Source organism: Lissotriton vulgaris, chromosome 2_1, assembly GCF_964263255.1.
Source record: "Lissotriton vulgaris chromosome 2_1, aLisVul1.2, whole genome shotgun sequence".
In the NCBI taxonomy this organism is placed as follows: Eukaryota; Metazoa; Chordata; class Amphibia; order Caudata; family Salamandridae; genus Lissotriton; species Lissotriton vulgaris.
This window is the reverse complement of record NC_141687.1, coordinates 389,453,389-389,469,537: the sequence shown is the minus strand read 5'-3', so window position 1 is coordinate 389,469,537 and position 16,149 is coordinate 389,453,389. Positions and strand designations below refer to the sequence as shown.

General features: G+C 44.2%; 1 protein-coding gene across 3 annotated transcripts in view; it reads left to right on the top strand.

Moving 5' to 3' along the window:
- The window catches only part of ORC2 (origin recognition complex subunit 2), a 484,925-nt gene that overhangs the window by 139,647 nt on the left and 329,129 nt on the right, over positions 1–16,149 (top strand). For all 3 annotated transcript variants that reach the window (XM_086955229.1, XM_086955227.1, XM_086955228.1), the window contains exon 6: positions 14,417–14,448. In XM_086955229.1, coding sequence (XP_086811355.1) covers positions 14,417–14,448 — 32 coding nt within the window. The remainder of the gene's footprint in view (positions 1–14,416; positions 14,449–16,149) is intronic.

Below are 16,149 nucleotides of genomic sequence, written 5' to 3'. Positions count from 1 at the left end.
AAGGTCCCAAAGGTGAGATCGATTGCATTGCAAATGCTTGTTGTTAGTGTAACCTATTTTTTGCAAAACTGGAAACTTTCGATCTGCTTTGTAAATCTGCAGTGGCTGTGGTCTCGTAAGCTGTTTTCAGTAACGCCAGGAGACCTCATTTTGGGTGAATGGTTGCACCCAGAGAAACAACTTTTAGAGTAAAATGGAGCACTCCAGTTACTATACCAATTCCATCTAAATTAATCCTTTTGCAACCTGCTAAAGTGGTTGATTTTATAGAGATTTCTGCAGATCCAGCAGGGAGGTTAACTAGCTGTAGGGAAACAAAATTATTTCAGTTAAATGAATTGTCCACGTTTAAGAAAATATACCACCGAGGCCTTTTGACTGTGACCCATCAGCTAAGAAGGTAGCTATTAGGATCATAATCCTTAAGAAGCCACTTTGTGTTGTCGTAATAGCTGTGCCACTTTCATGTAGATTAATTTTTGCTATGATGCCCCGGCAGATAGGTAACGTATTTTCTCATGAAAGCTAGCCTAGAACTGGAAGCTATATGACCATATATGCACTGATCCTTTGGGAAACCTTGCACTTGTTTTTTTTTCTTGCATAATATACTAGATATATTAAAAAATTAACCCCTTAAGCGCTGCGCCCGTCCAGCGGCCGACGGCACCACTACCTCGGGGGTGCTGCCGTCGGCCGTTGGACGTTCCAACTGCACATGCGCAATGGAACGTTCAGCACTGGAGCTGGACGTTCCAAAGCAGCTAAGGTGTTAATTCCTGTCCACTTCTGAGCTAAAACAGTAAAATAATTTTGTTGTTAGCGCACATACATTTACAATTACATTATAAAGTTACCATTATCAATTTTTAATAGACACAAAACATTGATACATATCAAGTCATTAGCCCACAAAATAAATTTGAGTGAAAAATCAAAATGTCCATTGACTCTTTCAGTAATCAAGTTAGGTTTCCACCCCTGTGGTTTTTTCTTTTAGCATTTTGAAATATTCCTGCGTACCTGATGTAAATATTTACAGACTACTCTAAAGGTTTTTTGCCTATTGGGCAGAACTCCCAATCACATGGTCCCTCGCATAGTAAGCTTTTGCGCTCCTTAAACACTGAGGGAACCTTTTCTGTTAGGGCTTGTACACAAGATCAATTTGAGGTCAGAATTCTCCTTAGACTTGTCTCTCATTGCTCTTTTATTCGTAGCCTGGTTTCCTTTCTTTTTTTCAAGCTTATTTGATACTATCCCATTGTAATACTGTTCTTACTTTGGTTTTGTTGATGTACCTTTTCACTATTCAGCTTGTCGTTTTTTATTTCAAGTCTTTTTTATTAAATTTTACAAACTGATAAGCACAATTACAAGAATTACAAAGAATACAAAGTAAATAAAGAAAATAATAATAAAAACCTAAGTGAATAGATATGTTCCTCAAGTGCCTTGCCATGGTGAGTCCATTGACGTCACAGTGATGTACAAGCGGTTAGCCAAGCATAGGTATCACACAAGTGGTAGTACGAGCACTTTGCAGTACAATTATAAGCAAGTATAGGTTGTACAGCTGCAGTAGGGGAAAGTGTGATACAGTACAGGAATATTATATAAATAACGCAAACATTAAGAATTTCCTAGTGTAAAAGAGAGTCAGTCATGGACAAGCATCTGTTATCACATAAGAAGTGATGTGAGTATACTACAGTACAACTGGATTAAGCAAGTACAGGCTACATTAAGAATTATGATATGTGGAAATAAGTCAGCTTTTTACGGAGGCTCATATGAGAAAGAGAAGGCATCAAGGGACTTGCACATTTTCCTTTGTGGTTTATGCCATGGAGAGGCTTGAAGAGCAACGTTTTCTGCTCGTCTTAGGAAGGATAACCATTCTTTCCACATCTTAAATGAGACTTCTTTGGATTTTTTCCACTTATTTAAAACAATTTTACACGCTAAAGTGACCATAAGATCAAACAAGTAACGGTCATTTAGGTCCGTGATACTAGGGTCCAGAGGGCCTAGTATAACATAGGAAAATTCCCTAGGAGGGGTTACGTTGAAAGTCCTGCCTATACATTCATAAATCTTATCCCAGTACACTTTTAGTGTTGGACAATTGAGGCGCATATAGGCCAGGTTACTGACGTGAGAGTTGCAATTCCAGCAGGTGGGACTCTCACTGAGATTAAGCTTAAAAAAATCCTTTCTGGTGTCCACTATTTCCTATTTATTAACATCAGTTTGGTTTGTGATAGTATTGGGGAGATTTTATTCGAAAAGGTGGTTATATGTATCTTTTCCCAGTTGAATGGGCTATTGTTAGAGTTGTCTTCTGATTCCCATTTTTCTTCATATTTCTTTTGAGATTTGCGAGGTTGAGGTGATAGGAGTTTATATATTTTAGAATCTGTGTGTCCTGACTTTAGCAGCTGTGACATCTTTGAGGGTATGGACGGGTTGGAGGGATTAATAGAGCCTGCCACCAGGAGAGATTTTAGTTTTAAAAACTTATAAAAATCTATTGGACCTAGTCCGTGACGTGACTGAAGTGTGGAGAAAGACAAGGGAAGGCTTCCCTCAAAGAGGTCTTTGACTAGATTTATGCCGTTTTTGGACCAATGTTCCCAATTTAACATCCCTCCTTCGATCTTCAAACTCGGGTTGCGCCTGAGAGAGGACAGGTTTGATTTATTAATTTTTATTGTGGAGAGGTTTTCCAGTCGTAGCATGGCTCTTTTAGTATTGAGCAAAATGTACTTTGAGTGAGGAAGGGGGGATATATCCATGGTGAGGAGAGCAGGCAAGGGCATACCATTGATGATTGATCTTTCTATGTCCAACCAAACTGGTGTGTAATCAGTCGGTGGAATCAGCCAGTTGGATCCCTGTTTACAGAGATACGCGGTTTGATAGTTCCTGAAGTTCGGAAGGCCCAGATCACCTTTGTATTTTGGTAATTGAAGTTTTTTCATAGATATTCTGGGTCTCTTTCCTTGTCACAGGAATGTGTTAAAAAGCTTATAGATTTTACATAGGAACTCATTTGAGAACGTCATAAGTAACATGCTGGCTAGATTGTTGACAAGAGAAGTAATCATCATTTTTAATGTCTCAGCTCTTCCCCACCATGTTAAAAATCTAGGTGACCAGCCATCTAACAACAAAGAGATTTTTTTGAAGATGGCATTCTCTTTGGTCTGAAGGGTAGTGATCAGGTCCTTTGTGAAATCCAAACCTAGGTATTTAAAGCACTTAGGATGCCATAAGAGACCAGAGTTACCCATAATTTCTTTTCCTCCAAGGTTGTTCAGGAGTTTCACCTCCGTCTTATCTTTATTCAACCTGTACCCAGATACTGTAGCAAAGTCATCCATTGAGGACATAAGTGCGGGGATAGCACCTTCCGCATTCTCAGAGACAACCAACACGTCGTCGGCATAAACAGTAATTTTAACCGTACATGTTTGAAGCGAATTCCTGTGATTTGTTGATTGTTCTTAAGGTGGAAAAGGAAAGGTCCAATTGCAAGGAGGAATAGAGAGGGAGAGAGAGGGCAGCCTTGCCTTGTGCCCGGATTACATTTGTCTAGTGTTGCTCCCAAGTAGGCCAAGTCAACTTTGTCGAAAGCCTACTCTGCATTCAATGTAATAGCGACTGTTAGTGAGTCAGTGAGTTTGGCTTTCTCTAGGACATGAGCGAGGATGCGAGTATTGTCACTAGATAGTCTGTTTTTTAAGAACCCAACTTGTGACGGGTGAATGAGTTTGGGTAAAACTATTTGAAGGCGTTTGGCGAGGATCATAGCATAAATTTTGCAATCTAGGTTGATTAATGAAATCGGTCTGTAGTTTTTTTTAATATATATTTCTTTTTATTAAACAGTTCAACCAAAACACATCAATTGATTACAAGCGGGCGACTTCATCATTTCTCATTGACATTGTATACAGTACAAAATTCTACACAGTTATTATATTAATTAGATCAAGGGGTTTCAAGTGCATCAGCATCAAACTGTCGATCCAAGGGGGAGACAAACATCGCCCCTGTAACGGTTCCATGCTTCCCACACCATATTCCATTTCCCAGGGCAGCCCCAGGCTATGTAGACTGAATTCTCCCTGAACATACACCAGTCTAGATCCTCCTTCCACCTCCCTATTTGAGGCTGCTGACTAGTGCCCCACTGTTAAGCGGTTTCGTTTCGCTATCATAAATGCTAACGTTGCCCATTGCGTGATGTAAGTGTTGAGATCCGTGGGTTCCCAGACATTTAGTATGCACCTTCGAGCCTCCGACTGCAGGTCAGTCCCCCGGACCGTCCGCAATGTGTGATGGACATCTCTCCAATATGATTGTATATGTTGGCAGTGCCACAGTATGTGGATGAATGTTCCTAGCTCCCCACACCCCCTTCTGCACTCTCTGCTTTCTAGATGACCCATTCGAACCAGGCAGGGTCCCGTAACATAAATCCTATGCAATATTTTAAGCTGCACTAACCTCAGCCTGGCCACTCGTGGGGAAGAGACCGCCTCCTGCCAGTCTTCGTCATCAAGTTCTAGGCCATCTTCGTTCCATTTTCCTTTAATGCTCAGCAATGGATCTTCCATGTTGTTGATAAATTTCCTATACATGAGGGAAATGGTCTTCTCTGGGAGATGCCCGTCCAGCATCCTATCTTCCAGGGGGGAGGCTTCTGGAAGTGTCGTATCACTAGGGATTTGGGTGAGTAGCGCGTGACGAAAGTACTCCGTATCTGTCAAGCTGAACTGTATTTTGGGTGACTCAAATGTGTGGACAGTTCCCTCCCCCTAAACATCTTTGATTATCGAGATCGCAAGTGTAAGTTTGTTTTCCCACTTCAGGTGTCTATTGACTGCATGCCATATCTGGACGGTGTGTGCCATTGGACCAGTCAGCTGGAGTCTACGGGGCCCAGCGTATAGTGCTCTAGTATACTCTCCCCATGGGACCTGCCACCTATCCATGGCATATCTGGGATCATTTGGGTGGCCATAGATCCTGTGGCTGATAGCCGCAAGCTGGGACTCCCAATAGTATTTCTTTAGATCAGACCTATTCCCCCATCATACCAGTTGAGAGTTAACTTTGAGAACGCTATGCAGGATCTGCCATCCCTGAGAAGTTGTCTCTCGAGATTCTCAATTTCTCTGAAGTAGGATGCCGGGACCGGATCCATTGTATTTTGGAGTGCATACAAGAACCGAGGCAGAGCCATCATTTTAAAAAGGACCACTTTACCCAGCATTGAGAGTGGAAGGGATTTCCAATGAGTGATGTTGTTCTTAAGTCTCTGCATGTGTGGGTCCAGATTACGGGTAAAGTGGAGTTTCGAATCTAGTGTAGTGTAAATACAGAGATATCTAAAACCTTCAAGTGCAATTTGGATCGGGCAATTACTCGGAATGGCAGGCGGGTCACCCTGAAGGACGTAAAGTATAGATTTGGACCAGTTTACCGTGAAACCAGAGTATCTACCGAAGACTGCTAGCACGTCCAGAAGGCAGATCAGTGATGCTCTCGGATTGGTGAGATAAAGCAGGATGTCATCCGCTTATAGGGATATCTTGTCTTCTCACTTGCAATCCACGTATGGATTGGTTCTGCCTGATCCACGGTGCCAGCAGCTCCAGTGCCGGTGCGAAAAGGATAGGAGACAGGGGACAACCCTGTCGAGTGACCCTGCTCAGCTGGAAGTCTGGGGATTTGCGATTATTCACCACCACCCGGGCCATCGGGTCAGAGTGCAGGAGGCGAATCCAGCCCGTGAATTCCGGACCAAAGTCCAATTTGTCCAGAACCGTAAATAAATAGGGCCACTCAAACATGTCAAACGCCATGGCGGCGTCCAATGATACTAGGGCTGCCGGCTCCAGTATTGTAGGGGTTCTACCCAGCACTCCATGTAATCGGCGCAGGTTGAGGTCTGTGTTACGATGAGGCATAAAGCCCGACTGATCTGGGTGGTAATGACTTTAATCAAGCGTGTCGCTAGCAATTTTGCAAGAACTTTGGGCTCAATATTCAGAAGCGCTATTGGCCTATAGGATGCGCAGCTTGTTCTGGGTTTGCCTTCTTTATATATGACCACTATGTTGGCTACTTGTTGGCCATATGGGAGCATTCCCTTCTCCTTACTTTCCGTTAACATAGAACAGATGTAGTGGGCAAGCTTATTAGATCTCAGTTTATTTAGTTCAATGGGGATACCGTTGGGTCCTGAAGCTTTCCCTGAATGCACGCATCTGATGGCCTGCACCACCTCATCGTCCGTCAGTGTGGATTCCAGGTAATCCCTGTTTTCTCCCGAGAGCGTGGGTAGTTTGATATCCCTAATCTCTTTTCTTCTTCAGTGAGCCTGCCAGTCGTACTATATACCGTCTGATAGTGGTCAGCAAACTTGTCTGCAATGGCCTGCGGGTCTGTAGTAGTACTGGAATCCTTTCCCTGCACCACGGGCACCAGTCTCGACGCCACTCCCGTCTGTCTTGCCAAGCAATCAGCTTTCCGGCCTTATCTCCGTGCTCGTAGATTCTACTCTGTACCTCTCTACTCTGCGCCCTGGCTCTATCCCTGGCGATGCTGTGGAACTCTTCTTACCTTGACCTCAAGAGGTGAAGGCCCTCGGGGGTTACCGCTCGGCCTATTTCCTCTTCTGAATTTAACACGTTCTCCTCTGCTCTTTCAAGTTCAGCTTGTCTTTCCCTCTTTTGCCCTGCTATCAAGGAGAGCGTCTCTCCCCGGATAACCATTTTGTATGCCTTACACAGGGTCTATGCGGAGTCGACCGTGCCCTCATTTTCCTAAAAATAGCTATTAGTGGCTTTTGCAATGTTCATCCATGTAGTCGGATCTTTCAAGTACCACAGATTAATGGGGGCTACTCTACCGATGCTAACTTGGTCTAATTCCATCCTTAGCCACACCGGGGAGTGATCTGAAATGCCCCGCCCCAGATGACGCACCTCAAGGAGAGCATGGGCCTGCGCAGCCGGGACAAGGATATAGTCTATGCGTGACAAGCTTTGGTGAGCGCCAGATATGTGGGTGTATTGTGTTCTACCTGGGTTGTGTGTCCTCCAGCCATCTACCAGTCCCATTGTGTCTAAGAAGTCAGGTAGCCACCTCTGAGCGGGTCTAATTGCACAAGGCGGATGTCGGTCCAGTTCCCCAGCCATCACCGCATTGACGTCTCCACCAAGCACCAAGAGTCCCAGTGGAAATATCAAGAAGATCGAGCTCAGGTCTTTACATGTTTCCGTCTGTAGGCCAGGCAGGACATAGAGTGAGATGAACGTAGCTGTCTTCCCTTCCCATTGGCCTGAAACCCCTATATACATACCACGCTTGTCTGACCATGTGGCCTGTATTGTGAAAGGGAATGCATTTTTGATCAGTATGCCCATCCCTCGTGAACCAGAGGTAAATCCCACGTGTGGCACCAGTTTATACCCTCCCCTATGTAAGGCCATGCACTTGTTTCCAATTAGGTGCGTTTCCTGTAAAAGGATCACATCTGGGGGCGTGTCTTCTGATGAACTAGTTGACAATTCCTCTCTTTATTTTGTTCCCCAGTCCATTCACATTCCAACTGAGGACGCTGACCCCCGATCCCTGTCTACCGCTCGTCATTAAGTCTCTGTGAAAGTCGCTCTTGCACTGCATGCACCTTTGATGCTGTTGAAACAATTACAATTATAAGCAATTCAAATTCGAGATTGAGAAACATTATACAGCCCTCCCAACTCCCCCCCCCCCCCTCCCTGTACACCTGCTCCCAGTGTCCTCCCATTGCAAACTGGCAGAGTGCCTGTTGCCCTACATAAAAACACTAACTAATAACTAAAGGTAGTAAAGAGGAGGAAGGCCGGCACTCTATCCCCCCATCCCCCAAGTCCGTGCCTACATAAACAAATTGTTCCCTGAGGATCGTACAAAGTTTGCGTCCAATCGTGGGGCTCCTGACCCCGATACCTGACCATTGTTCATCAATCATCTCCGCTGGTCCTCAATCTTGTTCCTGTGTCGCCCGCTCCCCTCCATGATCACGCGTTCCAAACCACTGGGGGGACAACTGTCCAGCCAGTCAGATGCCACTTCTGGATTGTCGAAAAACCATGCTCTACCCTCAACCTCAACTCGCAGTCTCACTGGGAACATCATGGCATATTTCAGTCCTTTGTCTTTAAGTTTCTTCTTGACATCGAGAAAGTTTCGACGTTGTCTCTGCACCAGCTGCATGAAGTCGGGAAAGAAGGAGAGGGTGGCATTCTCATAGCGAAAGGGGGTGGAGCACGGGCGGCCAGCAGGATAGCGTCTCTGTCTCTAAAGTTTAGGACCCGTGCAATCATCAGTCGCGGGGGCGCCCCGGGGTTAGGTCGCCCACCTGGGACCCTATGCGCACATTCAATAGAAGAATTTCCCAAGTCCCTTGGGCTTGAGGTGCTTTAAGATAAGCTCCTCCAGGAACAGATCGGGGGCTAGGCCTTCTGATTTTTTTGGGCACTCCCAGGATGCAGATGTTATTGCGCCTTTATCTCCCTTCGCAGTCGTCTAGCTTCCGTTTGACTGTTTCACAGAAAGATTTCAGGTTGCGTACCTCCTGCTGGGGCTGTGTCACATCCTCCGTCAAGTTGGCTGTCTTTAGGTCTAGTGATTTGACTTTTTCGTTGACCTTGGTAAAGTGAGCTTGAGTAAGATTCACCTCTATGGAGTCTGTGTCTAGTTTATGATCTAAGGACTCAATTTTTTGCCCTAAAGACTATCTGACCCCGTCAATGGCCGCAATAATGTCCTGCAAGGTCAATTTCGAAGCGTGACTCATGCAGTCCTCCCCCCACCTCCCTGCAGTGATGTATCGAGAATCCGTCGGTGAGCCTTTAGGCAGAGTATAACGATCTAGTTTGGCACCGGGTCCACCTCACTTCTGTTTGAAATCGGGCAGGATGGCTGTCGTGCATCCGGTATAGCGTTGCGGGAAAGGGAAGGTGTATAATCACGGCCTCGGCCGCGCCGTGTCCCAGTGCTTCTTAGGGGGGGTGGGGGGGACAATGAGAGCCACTCACCCCCACTCCGCACTCGGTCCCGCTGAGCTCTGGTTACGCCGCCGCACCGCGGCGAGGTCCAGCGATGCTGCGTCACAGGGGTACTTTTCAAATTCAGCTCCGGAGGGGAGCAGGCGTCAGAACGGGGATGTCAGGGGGGAACTCTTCTCGCTTCACGGGCAACAGGATTCAGGGCGTTGATGGAAGGGGATACTGGCTCGACCGGCAACTTCTGGTCAGGGCCGCCAAGATAGTTTCCCTCCGTGGCGGTTCTCGCTTTACTCCAGTCCCTGGCTTTCTTCCTCCAACCAGGTCCGATCTTGCAGGACCCGTAGCTCCGGTTCCCAGCAATGTCGGGAAACCGGGTTTTCGTCCAGCGGCACCGCTATCGTCTCTCTCCAGGTTGCCGTTCTTCAGGGGCAGGATAATGGACAGCACCAAGGGATGGTGGTGATAGAGCCGAGGTTTCACGCGGCCATCTTGGTCCGGCGCTAGGCACCTCCCCTCGGTCTGTAGTTTTATTAGGGTCCTTCCCCTCTTTGGGAATTATGCCTATAATGGCCTACTGGTGTCTCATTAATCTGGCCAGAGTCACTAAATTCATTAAACAGATTTAACAGTGGAGGAGTCAATGTAGAGGAGAAGCACTTGTAAAATTTGGCACCAAACCAATCAGGTCCCGGAGCTTTCCCTACTTTCAGGGTCCTTATTGAGCTTTCAATTTCTGACGTAGTAATGGAGCTGTTTATTTCAGTTTTTTCATCTTCAGAGAGGGCAGGTAATATACATTTATCTAAATATTCATGTGTTTTTGTGTTATCTGTATCCTGGTTCTCACTATACAGGTCTTTATAGAAATCCTTAAAGGTTTCCTCAATTTGGTCAGGGTCAGAGTGAGCCATACCATTTTGTCTATTAGGTTTTTAATTGTGTACTTTTGCATTTTAAACTTTAAGTATGAGGCTAAGCTCTTTCCAGCTTTATTGGATCAACATAACCTGATGCTCTTTTGTTTAGTGAACCAAATTCCCGCTCTATCACCTACTATTTTATTAAACTCTTATTTCTTCCTCACTATTTCATTCATGACTAGCGAATCTCTGGACATTACATGTTTTTCCTCTAACATAGCAATCTCTTTCTCCAACTCCTCAAGATTACTGTTGCTGTCCCTATTCATGGCAGATCTAATTTTAATGATCTCCCCTCTTACGACGCTCTTCAATGCCTCCCACCTTGTTAAGTCCGACTTGTCTCCTATTTTGTTAACTGTAAGAAAGTTTTGTATCGCGCTAATTAATTGTCTATGAGACTTTTTCTAGGACTTCGTTATTGAGACTCCAAAGAGGTTGTTTTTTGGAAGGCTTTGGGTCAGAAATGGATAGGCTAATGCATGAGTGGTCTGAGATCACCCTTGGATCTATCGAGGTTTGTTCGATCCTGTTTAGGGCGTTATTTGATTTAGGTAGGTAATCAATGTGTGAGTAGGAGTTATGTGGGGATAAGTAGAAACTATATTCTCTCCCAGTGGGATTTTGTAGCCTCCATGTGTCTATCAAATTGAAGCGGGTGCAGAGATTTATAAGGGCTTTGTGGGATTATTGGCGTGAAAAGGGCAGTGTGAGTCCCTATCTAAAGCCAGGTCCATGGGCAGTTTGAAATCACCAGCTAGTATGTGCATAGCAGTGTCTGGGATTGTGTCAGTTTGTTTACTTAGGTCCTCCCAGAAGTCCGAACCATCTCTGTTTGGTGCATAAATATTAGTAATGTAAAATTCAGTATTGTCCTTGGTCAATTTTGTTGTGATCCACCTCCCTTTAGTATCAGATATGCATGTCTCTATATCAATGTTTGATTTTTTAGCTACTAAAGTCAGGACACCGTTTTTCTTCCCTATTGCCTCCGAGCCAGCGACGTCAGTATAATACCCATTTCTAAGTGAATTAAACTATTTTGTTTGTGGATGTAGTCTAGGACCTTTCTCCTTTTGATAGGGTGGTTTAAGCCCTTAACATTCAGTGAGACTATCTTTAGGCTATTATGGCTTGGAGTACCTGGAGAATTTTGTGACATCATAATTCTATTAAAAAGATTGCTATTAATTTTTTAACTCTGGAGTAAGGTTTGTGCGGTTTATGCGGTGTATGAAGTTTACTCACTTGTGCTTGCCGTGAAGTTAGTGGAAACAGTTGCACCGAGTTGATTGGCTTCCTGGGACATGTAACATATAACATGGCCTACCATTCAGAGCATTTTTCTCTATTATATTTTCTGCAAACAGGATAATCGTAGCGGAACTTCGCATACAGGATTAATAGGTACATTGCATAGAAAATTAATAGAGTAGCATTATGTACTGTAAAGTAGCACCATGTACTTGAATAATTATCCTGGAACTCAGATGAGGATTACAACATTTGCTTAGTGTATACAGGACATACCTTCCAGAGTAGTAGCTTCCAAAGTAGTATCACCTGTATATGAAGGGCTAACACTGCGAAAGTTACTACAAGAAACATGACATGAGGAAAGAGGCAAGGCCCTTGAGAAAAAAAGGAAAATATGGCAAAAATAGCAAAAATAGCAAATAAAGATAAGTAAAATGAGAAAAACAAGATCTAAAACCCCCAACCGCACCCCTAACCCACCCTACCCCGAAAGTAGATGAGTGGCGTGGTGAGAAGGGAAGAGAGCTCCCCTTCCATGGGAGCCAGGTAAAATATCTTGAACACATAATGGTTACTTGTGGTGTATAGAATAAAGGAAGACTACAGAGTCTAAAAACTAAGAACTGAGTGTGAGCAAGATGTGATGTGGACTATTGCAATACCTGATGTACTGCTAGTCTATGTATTTTCTACTGTTTTCTACTGTTTCCCCTATTCTGTGCTTTGCATTGCATAAGCTTGCATATATTGGCATATTGTTAGTCTGACATAGAGTAGATTGAGTGGCAAACTTAACCATTGCGCGATACTACGCATTACACTACTAATGAACAATAAAAGATTGTGTTAACTATTTAAACAAAACCGAGCACATTTTTAAGTTATATTAAACGCCGAGAAGAGATGTCAGGGTCGTACAGGCATATACGTATACTGTGCTTCAGATATATTTGCCGTTTTGACGCTTTCACTCCTTTTGGTTGTCGATAATGGAATTGTATTGGTTTGAAGAAGAAATAGTGTGACATAGGAAACGTGCAGAACTGTAAGTGAAGCAACGAGGTTAGATCGAATAGAAAAAGGAATTCAAGGAATATTGTAGAGGGACTGAGAAACAGAAAATCTAAGGGAGACCCATCTAAAGTGTGATGGGACAGACAATAAAGCTACGTGGAGGATTTGGCTTTTGAAACTGGGGGAGAAGACCAGGGAACATGTATGAGTAAAACAGGAAATTGTGTAGTGAAGGACATTAGTGTAACATGGAGCATGATATGAAAACTCAGAACACTGTAGTTTAGCAAAAAAAGTAGGAACAAAAAGAAAATCTCGGGTAGGTGTGAGAGGAAACAGGAATTGGAAATGGGACAGGAGAAGAACGCTGGTAACAAGGAGTATTTTCAAAGTTCACGGAGGTTACGAACGGGCCTAGTGTGTTCTACTTGCATTTCTGTGCTTCACAATTCATCACTTAAATTTCCATGCAAACTGAACATTCAATCCGTTGTACCATTAATGCACCAGCATTCGGCCCTATCGGGGTCTGAAATGATGAGTGAATAGCGTACAGGGGTGCTAGAGACCAACACAACCCGATATGGAGGCTTCTTAGGCACAGCAAAACTGAAAAGTATTGAATGTATTTGACCAAAACTAAAGCCAAAGTATTTAAACCCTGCACAGTCAAGTTTTGGTTTGGTGTCCCCAACAAGCTTTTTTATTGTGTCCATGGCTAAAATGGAAGCCTACCCCCACCGAATGCAGAACTGAATATGGGAATCAGCTAAGTGCCCTCGGCAAACTTTGAATAATCAACTCACTACCCAATCACACAACAGAGAATGCAAGAAATAAGTGAGCCTGAGCCTCCCCTACAAACTAAATTTTACACGAACTCCTAAGTGCAAAGAGACTGATAAACAAGGCCGATGTCCGGTGGAGCTGCCTAGACAGCTTTAGAGGAGATCGACTTTCGTCCTCACCTTGGCCGTCACCTACCCAGCCGGACCTTGGACATAGTTCTACTTGTCTCTACCCCTACCTCTGATCCCTTACCTCACCCCTCTTCCTCCCATGCCACATTCGTCTTGTATCATGTTCCTTTGTAACATTGCTATTTGTTTGTCTTTTTTGAGTATGCATCACCATGCTCCAGTAACTGTTTGTAACCATGTAACTTTTACCGAACTACCTACCCCCTACCCCTCCCCGCTCTACTCCTCTCCACTTTCCTGCTACTGACCTCTGCCCTCACCTGTCCTGGCCCTAGTCCCCGCCCTGTTTACCTGTGAATTTTCCCTCATCATTTGAGATCTAGCTATTTTGTCTGATGCCCGATGGAGCTACCTGGTTTAGCTATAGGGGAGACAGGTCGAGGATTCCCTCCTTGGACGTCACCTACACAGTCGGTCTTTAGCCAGACTTCCTTTCGTCTCTCCTGTCGTCTCTTCCCGCATCCTCCTTCTATTTATGTCTCTCCTTCTCTCCTCTCTCAATGTATTGAGACTGAACTATTTTGTCTGATGCTTGATGGAGCTACCTGGTTTAGCTATAGGGGAGATGGGCCGTGGACTCCTACCCAGTCGGCCTTTAGACAGACTTCATTTCGTCTCTCTTTGTTGTCTCTTCCCCTATCCTCCCTTTCTCACCTTCCCTGTCCCCTCCCCTCTACGTTCCATTTATTTTGCCCTCCATGTTCTTTAAATGTTTCCCATTGAGACCTAGCTATTTGGCCAAAGCCCGATGGAGCTACCTGATGGCTATAGAGCAGATGGGTTTTGGGACTTCCCCCTCGACTGTCACCTACCCAGCCGAACTTTGGGCAGACTTTCCTTCGTCTATCTGCCGTATCTCCCTCCCACCCCTTTTCCCTTACTCCCTTCCCCTCTACAATTCACTTATCTCGTTTTCTATGCTCTAGTAATTGTTTGTCTAGCAACTGATGTAAATTGGAACTGATGTAATCTTGTAATTTTGTGGAACCTCATGTAAAGCGCTCTGATTTCTGGGTCTAGCCAGCGCTATATAAAACTCTTAAAATAAATAAATAAAAATATGATGCACAGCAGTTTTTGCGATATTGATTTATTTATCATTCCACTATCTCACAAATGGTTGGTATGTAGCGTTCCCACCTTCTGAGATTTCTGTTTTTCTGTCTTCTAACAGAGCCTTCAACTTCCAATAAAACTCCTTCCAGGGTAAGTAACACGTCTTTTACAAAAATGTAATATTCACATATATATAAATGTCACAGCAATAAATCAAATGCTTGTTGTTAAACTTACTCACTCCTCATCGATGCAATCTGTTTGTTGTTAGTTTTACACCAAAGCAATCCTTCGGTTCCTTTGCTGGACACAAAAGTGATGAAAAATATACCACCACTCAAGTGTGAAAACTTCACAAGGCGATGACATCTATATGATGTCTATAGTAATGAGCGTCTAATACCTCACTAATGACCTCGGTCTGAAAGCCGTCCCTGAGCCTGTCTATTGAGGCACTCTCGCCCTCACCTCCCCTAAGTTTATATAACCAACTATGCATGTGGATCCATCCTAAGTAAGCGCTGCACTGATTCCTTGATCCTTTTGTAGTCGACAGGCACCCTCCCCATCTGTCCAGCCTCCCTCATCAGGTACCATATTCAGGACACTCTCTTTCCTACAATCCTCGAGTCCATCCTTGACTTGCCATATTTGGGTTCCAAAAATTAATTGTGTCTCGACAGTAACTACCCTCCGTTTTGCTGGGCACATCATTTTCACCGTTGCCTCTTTTTGGAGCAATTCCATCCATAATCATGTCCTGTTATGCCTCTGTTCTCTTTGTTGGCTGTTACAGTTCCAAAAATAAAGAGGGCAAGAAGCGGTGGCTGCTCCTTCGTTTATAATGTAGCTAAATTATGGAACACCCTCCCCCTTGACATTCGAAAGGAAACCAATCATCTGTCTTTCAGGAAACCGCTTAAAACCTGGCTATTCTAACTTACCACTTAGCAGAGCTGGCTTCTAGGTCCATGTCCGCAGAAAGCGCTGGGATGCCTTAGGGTAGCTATGCCCTCTATAAATGCTTATTTCATTAATTCATTTCATTTGGAAATAGGAGAGGCCAGGATTTCTGAAATGCAATGTTCGCCCTCTCTTGTCAGTACTGTCCATACCTGTGATCACTGTTGGCTCATTTAATCCCTTTTTTCTCTGCAAATCTTTATCCTCATCTTTATTGGGTAAAATTCCAAGATGCACAGCACAGAAACATCCCAGCTGATCCAAGAGTCCTGGAAAGACAGATTGTAATGTATCCCACCACCCTTCACTACTGTGTTAAACGGACTAACCCTAGGATACGGTCGCTTCTCAAATTCTCAAGAAACTCAAATTCTTTTGACTAAGAGGCAGCTCTTTTCTACTAAGGTTGGTAGAGATATTCCCTACCTTTAACCCCTTAGGAGTGCTCCATGAAATTAATCTGCAGTTACCACACCTCCTCTTCAACTTGACTTGACTGACCCCACAGTCAAGCTATGTAATATTTCTTAATTTTTTTCAGGCCTGGTTTGTGTATTTAATGCTATTTTTTAACCATTTAAAGAATAACCATAGCCACAATTCATTCTTGAGAGTTCTAAGGGCTCTGAATGGGCTATTAAAGGAGGAGTTTTGCTTGCTATGGGCTCCTTTGCTTTCTGGATACCTAATATGTTTTTCTGTTCTGGTTACATCTTCCGCATATATTCAGGCATGAAAAAACTAAAACATATGTGTTGCTCTCCCTTTAAGAAAGAGCCCTCAGTTACCATGTTTGCCCTCCCCTCGAGCAAAGATGGTCGTCTGTTGGTCTGGTAAGTGCCATAATGGCAGACCCTCGCTCTATGCGCCGCCCCTTTATAGTCCTGT